At 46.4% G+C, this 13,661-nt stretch overlaps 1 protein-coding gene across 9 annotated transcripts in view; it reads right to left on the bottom strand.

The window, feature by feature from the left end:
• The window catches only part of RUNX1T1 (RUNX1 partner transcriptional co-repressor 1), a 267,591-nt gene that overhangs the window by 34,745 nt on the left and 219,185 nt on the right, over window positions 1-13,661 (bottom strand). For all 9 annotated transcript variants that reach the window (XM_064154681.1, XM_064154677.1, XM_064154676.1 and 6 more), the window contains one exon: window positions 10,452-10,633. In XM_064154681.1, coding sequence (XP_064010751.1) covers window positions 10,452-10,633 — 182 coding nt within the window. The remainder of the gene's footprint in view (window positions 1-10,451; window positions 10,634-13,661) is intronic.

Consider the following 13,661-nt stretch of genomic DNA (forward strand, 5'->3'; position numbering starts at 1 on the left):
GCTAGTGACAGCTGCCAGCTGGATGTGGCACCATTCACCACCACTCTCTGGGCTTGGCCCTCCAGCCAGTTCCTAACACACCCCCCTCCACCTACATGCAGCTTCAGGAACTGAAGTTTGTTCCTTCACTTTGCTCCAAGTGTGTGGCTTTGCAGGAAGGACGTTTCCTAACAATGTTCCTTGAAAGGATACAAAGGACACATTGCCCTTGCCCAACTCTCCCTGTGATTTCAGAAGCACTGCAGGGTGAGCCTTCCCATTGAGGGCTTACAGAGCTGGGCTGCAGGACAAGCAGCCTTCCCTGAAGCCAGGGGCTGCTGGGATGCATTGAGATATAATTGCAAAGCTGAAACAATCAACTGATACACAAAAGCTGGAGAAATCCTTACTACAGTCTTAAGGTAGTGCATGTCAGTGTGCTGAGGCTCAACTATACCTAGTGCCAGGATGAGATCCCATCAAGATCAATGTCACACTAAGACTTTGGGCAAGAATGACTCTAGATGATGAGAAATGCTTCCTACAGAGATTCTTGTACCAGTTGGGCAATTGCAGTCAAAGGTGCTGTGCCTGTCATTAATTTTGCAGGGAGATGTGGTTAGACTCAAGTACTCAATGAAGTTCAAGATTCCCCACCTCGTCACTCTTAGAAGATTCATGCTCAGGCAACAAGGAAGAGTTATCAGGGATAAGGCAGTTTTTTACACTACAGATACTTGTTAATTCAATTAATAATCAGCTGTTTCTACTTTGCACCTCTGCCTGTGAATCTGGATCTCACACTGAGCTCATTACTCCAACAGGTTCACAACTCCTTTTAGGGAAGCTTTGTTTCACTGGAGTATTGGTTGTTGGAATAAACAAAACCTACCAAATATTAGCTTTGAACAGAAAGGTTATTGGGTAGAAATAACAAACTGCTGCAGGAGATTTTTTTTCCCCTCTAAAAGCCTTTATTAAACAGCTGATATATTGCAGCCTTTTTTTTAAAGAGAAGTCTCTCCTTCACGGATTACAGATAGCATAATCCATCTTCCTAGTAATAACAACATTTTTTGTTGCTGCCAGGGAGGTAAAGTTTGATCTAATTTTCTTGGTTGTCTGCTGCTAAACCCAACTGCCCTTTGACAGACCCTTCCCCACAAACCAACCCCATGGGACTGCCTGTGGAGAAACAGCGTATTAATTGTTGCCCTTCAGCAGGCTTTCCTTTAATGTCAATGAGAGGAAGGATGATACCAAATCCTTGACAATATCCACTGGAAGAGGGAGAGAGAGTGCAACTGCCAGCAGGAATAGAAACTATATAAACATGTGACAAATTCCAAAGTCTCATCAGGACAGCAACCACTGGCAAATTTACTGCATCTGAATACACTGGAAATGGCAATAATAACTTGGATTGGTTTGGGTTTGTTTTAATTGGTTTTTTAACTGTACTTCTTTCTCCTGTTGTGCCAGAGCACCAGCCAAGGGGTGTTCTGGGCTTGGGTTTTAACCTGGCTCTGGAAGGAAAGGGCTGAGAGCTGCTTTTGGTTGGAATATTCCAGCCAGAGATGCATTCTGAGCACTGCTGTGTTGAAGTGGTATTGGTTATGCTTTCCTAAGCTAAATCCTATGTAGGAGAGAAGTTGTTTGTCAGTCTGAATAGCCTGGACAGGCTATCCTTGTGAAGTACATCATGAAAAGTGAGTCCAGCAGGTCTAGGGAGGTTCTACTCCCACTCTGCTCTGCCCTGAGGAGACCACACCTGCAATACTGTGACTTGTTTTGGGCTCTCCAGTTCAAGAGAGGAATCTGTTGGAGGCTGTAAGGATGGCTGGGGGACATGAACACCTGGTTGATTGAACAGGGCTGGGTGCTGGGTTGGACTGGGTCATCTTGGAGGTCACTTCCAACCTGCTTGGTTCTATGACTCTAATAGACAAAGTACTCAAGAGGGACATAAGTCAGGTGCCTTGAAGTCAATCTACTATTATTCTGCTTCTCATTTCAGTCCTACTTATTCCTCCAGGTCTCATCCCCTCTAGACAGCAGCATTCCCTAGATGCCTGAAGAAGCAGTCCTGTTTCACAGGAATTGGCAGACCCACGTGAGTGCAAGTTCTGAATCCCACCACAAATTTAATCTAATTTCTTCTGGTTTTCACCTGATCCATCTGATTTCAAAGCAAAAACAGCCTACAGAGATGAAGTATCACAGTATCACAGTATCCAGCCACTCCGACCCTAGCCTGTATCTCTGCATGGGGTTGCTGTGGCCACAGTGCAGCACCCTGCACTTGGAGCTATTGAACCCCATCCCCTTGGACTCTGCCCATCTGTCCAGGTGGTCAAGGTCCTGCTGCAGAGCCCTTCTGCCTTCCAACTCAGTCACATCTGCCCCCAGCTTGGTGTCATCTGCACTGTCATCTGCACATTCAGTAACGCTGAATGTGTAGGAAGCCTAACAGACATGCTTCCTCGGTTTTCTTGCTCCTGCTGGTTGCATATTCCTTGATGGGCACCCAAATCAACACTGCTGTTTGAAAAAGTGGCAACATGATAAAGATGGGCTCCTTCAAATATGCGTCACAGAATCAGTCTGGGTTGGAAGGGACCACAAAGATCATCTAGTTCCAACTCCTCTGCCATGCCCAGGGACACCCTACCCTAGAGCAGGCTGCCCACAGCCTCAGCCAGCCTGGCTTAAATCACCTCCTGGCATGGAGCCTCAACCACCTCCCTGGTAAACCCATTCCAGGCTTTCACCACTCTCATGCTCAACAACTTCCTCCTCACCTCCAGTCTGAATCTTCCCACCTCCAGCTTTGCTCCAATCCCCCCAGTCCTGTCATTCCCTGAGAGCCTAAAAGTCCCTCCCCAGCTTTTTTGTAGCCCCCTTCAGATACTGGAAGGCCACAAGAAGGTCAACTGGGAGCCTCCTCTTCTCCAGTCTGCATAGCCCCAACTCTTTCAGTCTGTGCTCACAGCAGAGCTGCTGCAGCCCTCTGAGCATCCTCGTGGCCCTTCTCTGGACACACTCCAGCATCTCCACATCCCTCTTGTAATGGGGGCTCCAGAACTGGATGCAGTACTCCAGGTGGGGTCTTACCAGAGCTGAGTAGAGGGAGAGAATCACCTCCCTGGCCCTGCTGACCACACTTCTCCTGCTGCAGCCCAGGCTCTGGTTGTCCCTCTGGGATACAAGTGCACACTGCTGGCTCATGTTGAGCGTCTCGTGCACCAGCACCTCCAAGTCTCCCTCCTCAGGGCTGCTCTCCAGTGTGCTGAGTCTAGTCTGGGTGATTTCTAAAGTGTAGGGGGGCAGGTAACACCCAAACCATCACATCCAGCCACTCACTGCCCAGGCCTGGATTTGTGCTTGGGATTGCCTTGACCCAGATGCAGGACCTTGCACTTGGTCTTGTAGAATCTCATGAGGTTGGCTTGTGCCCACCTCTCCAGCCTGTCCAGGTCCCTCTGGATGGATCCCTTCCCTTCAATGTGTCTGCTGCACCACACAGCTTGGGTCATTTTACTTGGAACCATGATTTAAAGACAACAGAATCGATGCCAGTCATTAACCTTTACCCATTTAACAGACTTTAAGGCGTATGCAAGTTATTAGTTCAATTTTAAGTTACTGCCATTTATGAATCATTTTCTGGATAGGAAATCTGACCATGCAAAACTGCCTTGGCTGGGAAATCTTTGCTTGATCAAAAGCATTTCACCAGTTTCTAAGAACACTAAAGTCAGTGTGCAAGAAAGAGACAAAGCTGTTCATATGCTATCTGTGCAAGATGCTTAGATTTAAATTGGACTGCCAGCAATAAAGCCTTGATGGCCAAGTCTCGATAATGCTTTGTTGGAGTAAAATACTCACTTTGATTATAATCCTGTCTTACAGAAAGATTGATATTGCCTTGCTAACAGTTCATACAGAGAAGACTCTTTTAAAATTCCTCATAATTACACATAGCTTACAAAGAGCATAGCTCTAAGTGCTGTGAGCATCCTTCACTGTATTGAGACAGGGGGGAAGATTCTTCACACAAGATTTACCCAATAGATTGTTGAAGTTGGTATTTGTGCCCAAGTACCTTTGGCATGAATTTCTTGTTGGTGTGCCATGGTTACAGCAAGCACAGCAGCACTTTTTAAAGTCTGTGATGGTTTGGGTGTTACCCACCCCCCCACCCCCACTTTGGAAATCACCCAGATGAGACTCAGCCAGCTCTGGACATTTGAATGAAGCTTATATTTGCAGCTTAGCTCAATATACAAGCAGATATTTACAGTATATACAGTTATAGACAGAAGTATACAAGTTAAAAGGTAATACAGAAACACAACAGCTCTTCCAGAAACCTGAGTCCCCAGGAGGGGCTCCCAACTGCCCTTCCACCTTCTCCCAGCCCTCTACCTTACCCTAGACGTTGCCTTGTGCCCTAAGGAAGAATGGAGGGTCAGCTGGGGGGGTTAGGAAGCAAAGTGGATTAATCAGAGAGACGGAAGGTGAAGTTAGACAGAAATGCAGCTCAAAGCCCAGGCAGCGCCCAAATGCCTTATCTATGGTTTTACTCTTATACATCTCAGCAAGCCTGTGAGTGAAGTAGACATCACCTTTCACAGCCTGTAATCTAGTTCTTCTCACCTAAACATCCCAGCTAGCTTCAAACTAGTACAAAGTCACAATCATAGCAACTTGATCAAAATTAAGAGCTATTCTAATTGATGTTTTTGCCATCCTACATGCACTTTGTAGGCAGCTGTCATAAAGGTGAAGCCACTATGTGACATGGTCATATGCAACAGAGCCTCTTCCAAGAAGCCCTGAATCATAGAATCATAGAATCAAGCAGGTTGGAAGAGACCTCCAAGATCAGCCAGTCCAACCTAGCACCCAGCCCTAGACAGTCAACCAGACCATGGCACTAAGTGCCTCATCCACTCTTTTCTTGAACACCTCCAGGGACGGTGACTCCACCACCTCCCTGGGCAGCCCATTCCAATGCCAATCACTCTCTCTGACAACAACTTCCACCTAACATCCAGCTTACACTTCCCCCAGAACAACTTGAGACTGTGTCCCCTTGTTCTGTTGCTGCTTGCCTGGCAGAAGAGACCAACCCCACCTGGCTACAGCCTCCCTTCAGGTAGTTGTAGACAGCAATAAGGTCTGCCCTGAGCCTCCTCTTCTGCAGGCTGCACACCCCCAGCTCCCTCAGCCTCTCCTCATAGGGTTTGTGTTCCAGGCCCCTCACCAGCTTTGTCGCCCTTCTCTGAACACATTCCAGCACCTCAACATCTCTCTTGAATTGAGGGGCCCAGAACTGGACACAGTACTCAAGGTGTGGCCTGACCAGTGCTGAGTACAGAGGCAGAATAACCTCCCTTGTCCTACTGGCCACACTGTTCCTGATGCAGGCCAGAATGCCATTGGCTCTCTTGTCCACCTGGGCACACTGCTGGCTCATCTTCAGCCTACTATCTATCCGTACCTCCAGCTCCCTTTCCTCTTGGCTGCTTTCCAGACACTCTGTCCCCAGCCTGTAGCGCTGCTTGAGGTTGTTGTGGCCAAAGTGCAGAACCCTGAAGATGACTAATTAGCAAAACATTGTTAGTGGCTAATATATTTGAAATTATTTCTTTTTCATAACTAAGCATTCTCTCATCAAAACAAAACCTCACATTAGTCCATTTGCTTTACAACAGTAGAATGCAAAAGTTGTAAACAAAATAGAGTGAAGGCTTTGTTCATGACATGTCATGAACAAATTACCAAAATGTGTTGTCTCCTCAGGTGTCACTTTTTTCTCTCTTGCAGTGACTGATGGTTCCCAGTGTTATTACAGAAACAGATTGATCTTTTTAATGAGCTACTTTAATAGACTCCAAAATCTCACCGTGGCTGCTCATCCATGTCAGACCATATGCACCAAGAAAACATTCAGTAAAACACAAAGCTCTGCTGTCAGATTGCTCTATAAAACCTCACATACAGTAGGCTTGGATATGCAGCTAAATCACCAGGACTGGAAAATGCACATGCCAAAAAAAAAAAAAACCAGGGTTCTGAAACTGTAAGCAGAAAATATTGCTGTATGTAGAGTCTCTTCAACAAAAAATCACAGTGTGGATGTGGCTATGTGAAACACACACATTCCACTTCCTTTGCCTGATCTCTTTTGCCTCTACTACAACCAACAGGATGCACTGACCTGTGACTGAAAGAAAAATGCAAATATGGAAAAAATGTGCCACTGGGATGCTCAGAGGGCTGGAGCAGCTCTGCTGTGAGGACAGACTGAAGGAGTTGGGGCTGTTCGTCCTGGAGAAGAGGAGGCTCCCAGGTGACCTTCTTGTGGCCTTCCAGTGTCTGAAGGGGGCCTACAAAAAAGCTGGGGAGGGACTTTTTAGGCTCTCAGGGAGTGACTGGACTAGAAGGAATGGAGCAAAGCTGGAGGTAGGGAGGTTCAGGCTGGGCATGAGGAGGAAGTTGTTCATCATGAGAGTGGTGAGAGGCTGGAATGGGTTGCCCAGGGAGGTGGTTGAGGCCCCATGGCTGGAGGTGTTTAAGGCCAGGCTGGATGGGGCTCTGTCCAGCCTGATCTAGGGTAGGGTGTCCCTGGGCATAGCAGGGGGGTGGAACTAGATGATCTTTGTGGTCCCTTCCAACCCTGACTGATTCTATGATTCTATGATTCTATGTTTCTAATATGTACATCTATAAATTATACATACACACAGGCACCGTCCCTGGAGGTGTTCAAGTAAAGACTGGATGAGGCACTTAGTGCCATGGTCTAGTTGACTGGATAGGGCTGGGGGATAGGTTGGACTGGATGAGCTTGGAGGTCTCTTCCATCCTGCTTGATTCTATGATTCTATATTATATAAATATACAAAGTTTTCTTTCTATCTATCTTCCATACATGCACACATACAATGTCTACACACACATTATTGCCCCTGGCAAGTGAGAAAGATACCACAATTTACTAAGAGACATATCTCCAAACAGAATTATTCCAACTGCACTTAGTTTCCCCTGGAAAGACTCATAGAATGGTTTATATTGAAAGGGAACTTAAAGATTATCTAGTTCCAACCTCCCCACCAAGGGAAGGGACACCTTCCATTAGACTAGCTTGCTCAAGGCTTCAACTAACCTGGTCTTGAACTCCTCTAGGGAGGGTACATCCATAGCCTTCCTGAACAACCTATTCCAGAGTTTCTCCAACCCTCATTCTAAAGGATTTCTTCCTAATTTCCAGTCTAAATCCACCTCCTCAAGCCATCACTAGAAGCCCTTGTAAAAAATCCCTTCCCTGCTTTCTTACAGGACCCCTTCAGGTACTGAAAAGCTGCTCTAAGGTCTCCCCAGATCCTTCTCTTCTCCAAGCTGAACAGCCCCAAATTACACATCCCGTCCTCACAAGGGAGGTTCTCCATTTCTCTGATCATCATCATGGCCCTCCTTGAGACTTTCTCCAGCAGTACCATGCCCCCCTTGTACACAGTACTCCAGGTGGTGCCTCAGCAGAGCAGAGCAGAGGGGCAGAATCCCCTCCATGTCCTGCTGTTCTAACTGTTTTGGATGCACTCCATCACACAGCTGCTTTCTGGGCTGCCAGTGACCACTGCTGACTCACGGGGAGTTTGTCATCAACTGGCACCCCCAAGTCCTTCTCCTCCAGACTGTTCTGGAGCTGCTCCTCAGCCAGAATGTATTTGTGCTTGGGACTGCCTGACCCCGGTTCAGGACCTTGCATTTGACATTACTGAACTTCATGAGGTTGACTTGGGCTCACCTCTCAAACCTGTCCAAGTCCCTCTGGATGGCATCCTTGCCCTCCAGCACTGTCAACCAGACCACACAGCTCGGAGTCATCTGTTGCCTTTTAGGCACTTTTTTCCATCTCCCAGCTACTGAGTCACAGCAACCCCCCCTCTTAAAGAATGCCTCCTCTTTTCCTTTGTATTTTTATTAGTATATTTGAAAACTACTTAGATATCTAAACAAAAGGTATCTCTGTTTCCAGATGTTGCTTCCTGCTTCTCTGTAAACAATTAAAATAATTAATAGTATAATGGGTATAAAGCCAGACAAGTATTTGGTTTCACTACTCTGTCTAGGCATGCTCTGACTCTGAGGACAGTTTTTTGTGGTTGCTTTACTTAACATTATCCCAATTAAAAGCTACATGAACTCCTATACAGTAAATTCAAGAACCTTTTCAACAGGACCTTATTCTTTGTACTGAATCTGTAGTAAAAACGCTCTTGAGTGCACAATGCCACTCCACTGTAAAGAGTTAATCACAGTCAGAAGAGAAGCAGTTGTGATTAACAAGTGTCAGAGCTGTTTGACACTGAAAAAAAGCCAGCTTATTTTTAAACTCAAGGCACCACTGCAATGGGTGAGCTGAGCTGAGCTGTGTCTTTCCAGGTCTTTCATGGCAGCAAAGAAGTTCAGAGTCAAAAAAAGGATGGGTTTTTCTGAAATGCCACTTCACCCAAACTAAGGAGTCTAATTTCAAGCATCAGTCTACAGAGGCTGGCAACTGATAGCTTTGTCACCTCAGAGTATGCAGGCCAGTAGGACATCCCACATTACAGCCCTTATCTAGGACCCCAGGAATTCAAACACAGAATCTTACCCATAGCACAAGCACTGCCTACCCCTCATCTCCTGCATTACTGCTTGAAGAGGAGCTGAAGACTCCTTCATCTGGACAGAGACTAAGCAAGACTTCAGCTGTGAAGCCAAAGGCAATGGCTCACTAGCAGAGACTTCCAAGTTTCAAAAGCACCTCTGTACTTTTTGGCAGAACAGCATTATACAAGTTCCACACTACAAAATCCATGGCAAACCAGAGCATGAAAAATCTAGTCTTTGGGCCTCCCAAAGGTACAATGTATATGCCAGCCATAATTCTAACACCATCATGGGAAGACAGTTAAAAATAAACAGCCACTAGAGTGTATACTTGTAATGCTAAACAGAGAACTTTATTCAAGTAAGAAAATTGCCCTGCACCCCTAAAGCTACTGCACTTCACACATAGCACAGTATCACACAGTATCACAGTAGCATCAGAGTTGGAAGAGACCTCACAGATCATCAAGTCCAACCCTTTACCACAGAGCTCAAGGCCAGACCATGGCACCAAGTGCCACGTCCAGTCCTGCCTTGAACAGCTCCAGGGACGGCGACTCCACCACCTCCCCGGGCAGCCCATTCCAGTGTCCAATGACTCTCTCAGGGAAGAACTTTCTCCTCACCTCCAGCCTAAATTTCCTCTGGTGCAACCTGAGGCTGTGTCCTCTCGTTCTGGTGCTGGCCACCTGAGAGAAGAGAGCAACCTCCTCCTGGCCACAACCACCCCTCAGGTAGTTGTATACAGCAATAAGGTCACCCCTGAGCTTCCTCTTCTCCATATGCATGCACTCATCCTGTTCATGCATGGACTTCTCCTCAGCTCAATGACAAACCAGCTTTCAGTGAACACTTCTGTTGTTTGGAAGAAATCCCCTTATGGATATTAGATACATGGTGCAAACATGGCACAGCAGAAGGCTCAAAGCTCTGACTACACTTCCCAATGAGTGCCTAAGCCACTTTCTCCATAATTACTGATTAGTCTGACAAAACCTCAACTACAAAGGACTTGCATGTGGAACTGATCTGCTGCTCATCACTTAGTGCTGCACAGAAATACCATGCACCACATAGCAGGGTACTGGCTGGACAGTGCTGCTTCTATGTGGGTATGACCACAGCATATCCTCAGGTGAGTTTACTGCCTGAATCACTGCATGCACATAATACACTTATATAGACAGAGATATGTGGAAGTAGCTCTATAGCCACACATCTTCTTGCAGAAGAAGGGCCTCTTGCAAATGGACAAAGGGTAAATGGTTTTCAAGTCAAAGCAGGGAGATTCTGACTAGAGCTAAAGAAGACATTTTTTACAGTGAGGGTGGTGAAACACTGAAACTGGTTGCCAAGAGAGGTGCTCATCTCTGGAAACACTAGAAGACAGATTGGATGAGGCTCTGCACAACCTGATCAAGTTGAAAATGTCCCTGGACAAGTGACCTTTAAAGGTTCCTTACAACCCAATCTATGTTGTGATTCTATATACATGTAAGCAAAGGCAACACAGCTGTTGCACAGCTGTAATGAAAGCAGGACCTGCAAACTCAGTTCCCCTCTGGCACTCACCCACACACTTCCACCTTGCTAGTGGAGCTTGGCACATTTGCCCCATTGGACGTTTGTGAGCAGGGTGTACAAGCCACGGTGGTGCTCACCTGTCTGGAGTAGTGAAAGCAGGACCTGCAAACTCAGTTCCCCTCAGGCACTCACCCACACACTTCCACCTTGCTAGTGGAGCTTGGCACATTTGCCCCATTGGACGTTTGTGAGCAGGGTGTACAAGCCATGGTGGTGCTCACCTGTCTGGAGTTCGCCTCTTCCCGTTTTCGTTCACATCGAGAAGCAGCTCTGAGGAGTCAACAGGTGAGGTGGTGCTGGCATCCAGAAGCAGCTGTTCATGCTGGGCGAGGTACTGGGCTGGGTTCTGCTTGGCTAGCCTTGCACAGTGCAGCAGCTCCCGCTGCAGCAGGGGCAGATTGGCCTGCAAGAACAGAGCATACATTAAGAGGGTGGCTTGCAAGCCGTTCCTACAGAGATGAGACTGAAACATCAGAAATCAAAGGAAAGCCTGCTCTGAGGTGAACCTGATGCAAGCACCCTCTGTCTGTTTGTTGTGGACAGCTTCCTAAAAGCAGGAAGCCTCCTTATAGGGAGAGGTCATGGCTGTGGTAAGTGTGCGTGGAAAGATGGAAGAGTGCTGAAAATGGGAAAGAAAACCATAATCACTGTGAGAAAAGCAGGTTTCATAGCTTTAAAAAGGGGGGAAAGCACTTCCCTGTCTGACCTCATCCTCTTTCTTACTATCCAAAACCTGAGTTTCTGTGTAGCAGTTTTCAACAAGCAACAAACATTCCTCACAATTTGCTTCCCATTCAGATTCCTTTTGAAACCACAGTATGTGAAGATCTACAGCTCTGTACATTACCTAAGTCACCATCCTTATGATGGTTTGGGTGTTCCCCACCCCCCCACACTTTGGAAATCACCCACACTAGACTCAGCCAGCTCTGGAAATTGAATGAAGCTTATATTTACAGCCAGCACAATATATAAGCAGACATTTACAGTATATATACAGTTATATACAGAAATAGACAAGGTAAAAGGTAACACAGAAACACAGCAGCCCTCCCAGGAACCTGAGTCCCCAGGAGGGGCTCCCAACTGCCCTTTCACCCTCTCCCACCCCTCTCAACCTTACCCCAGTCCCAAGGAACAATGGAGGTTCTGCCAGGGGGTTAGGAAGCAAAGTGGATTAATTAAAGAAATGGCAGAGAGAGAGACTAGAGTGAAAAAGATGCAGCTCGGAGCTCCCCAGCAGGTGAAGTGGTTATCTATGTTTTTATTTCTCGTTCTTATACATCTCAGCAAGCCTATGAGTGAAGTAAACATCACCCTTGTTTTCCTTTCACAGCCTGTAATCTAGTCTTTCTCACCAAAACATTCTAGCTAGCTTCAGACCAGCACAATCCTTTAAGGGCCTTCAGGAGAACAGAACTGCCCTCAGCATTCTTGCTACACTGGGCAGTTACACATTAAAACAAAGATTACAGTAAAACTTACCAAACCATATAGAAAAAGCAATTAGTCTTATTGGAAGAAAAATAACTGAGACTTCCCTATGGTTGGGCCAAGTATATAGGCTGCTTCTGGCCGCCATGGCACCAATACACAAGAGCTAGGCTCTGGGAAGCTGGGTGCAGAATGAAATACTTTCTCCCACCTGTGGGCAGGGACTCCTAAGAAAACTCAAGCATGCTCATCCAGACTCTGAAAGCAAAATGCCCTGGACACAATGGCTTGCACAGAGGCTCAGCTCTGATAGCAGATGCTGTTCCATCAATGTGCAGTAGCACATTTCTCCCAGCTGGTGTCTGCAGACAGACTTCTACATCTGTACACGTGCCAGACAAAAAAACATTTCTTAACCAAAAATGAGATATTAATGTTAGCAGGACACTGACTATAAACAAACACAGCCTTACTGGCTTGCAGTCCTCCAAAATGTTGCCTTTCAGTGTCTGGAATATACTCCTTATTGTTGCTTTGGGTTGGACCTTATATCCCTCAAGACTTAGGTAGTGACTTAGCCACCTCCATCAGTTTCAGAACACAGATAGAAGGAAGAGAGTATGTTTTTTTATGCAGCTGTCAGACCTGTTTTCTACTTTGAGGTGTACTGTTCTAGCCAGAAAAGAAAACATCTCTGCACCTGCAAAAGAAGCTGCAACTCCAAAAGCCTCTTTTATCATTTCAGTGCTCACTCATGCAATTAGCTAATAATTTTCCAACATTTGAAACCTGAGTAACAAAAATATTTCTGCATTGTAATTTAAATTTAAAGGGCTCCATCAGAATACAGAATAATAAGCTCTGATGCAAGACTTTACAAGTTTAAAAAAGTTCTTTACAGCCTTTTTTTTTAAATAGATTTAAATGAAGATTATTTTTTCATTCAGAGAGCCTGAGTAACTCAACCTCATCAGGTCAGATACTGATGCTGATGCTTAAAACAAATATGCACAGCACGTCCATTGAAAAACAGAGTGTTGGCAGCACTGCACACGTACATCATGTACCACTTAAATTTAACAGACTAAATCCTGCTTGATATTAACACAGAAAACATGCACCAAAAAAAAGGCTCCCAGCCAGTAAAGGTTTCTGCAGGTGAATCTTTATCTTCCTCTGAGGCAGAACTGTTAAGAAAGGTAAGCAATTGGATGGCTATTTATTATCTGTAGCAGATCAGTGCTCCCTGGCATGAACCACCCTTACAAACACATGGTGAAAAGTAGCCTCTTTCCCAGAATTTTTATTGCAAAAGAACAAAGGTTGGCTTCTGACTGAAAAACAGTGTTTGGCAGACCTAGCAACCTGTAGTGGATCTAGACTAGACAGGACATACAGCACACAAAAGGTTTCAAGAAGCGCTACAGGCTGGGGACAGAGTGGATGAGAGCAGCCAGGAAGAAAGGGACCTGGGGGTGATGGTAGATAGTAGGCTGAAGATGATCCAGCAGTGTGCCCAGGTGGCCAAGAGAGCCAATGGCATCCTGGCCTGCATCAGGAACAGTGTGGCCAGTAGGACAAGGGAGGTTACTCTGCCCCTGTACTCAGCACTGCTCAGGCCACACCTTGAGTGCTGTGTCCAGTTCTGGGCCCCTCAATTCAAGAGAGATGTTGAGGTGCTGGAACGTGTCCAGAGAAGGGCGACAAAGCTGGTGAGGGGCCTGGAGCACAAACCCTATGGGGAGAGGCTGAGGGAGCTGGGGGTGTACAGCCTAGAGAAGGGGAGGCTCAAGGGTGACCTCGTTGCTGTCTACAACTACCTGTAGGGAGGCTGTAGCCAGGTGGGGGTTGGTCTCTTCTGCCAGGCGACCAGCAACAGAACAAGGGGACACAGTCTCAAGTTGTGCCAGGGGAGGTCTAGGCTGGATGTTAGGAGGAAGTTGCTGGCAGAGAGAGTGATTGGCATTGGAATGGGCTGCCCAGGGAGGTTGTGGAGT

Source organism: Pogoniulus pusillus, chromosome 14, assembly GCF_015220805.1.
Source record: "Pogoniulus pusillus isolate bPogPus1 chromosome 14, bPogPus1.pri, whole genome shotgun sequence".
Classification (NCBI taxonomy): Eukaryota; Metazoa; Chordata; class Aves; order Piciformes; family Lybiidae; genus Pogoniulus; species Pogoniulus pusillus.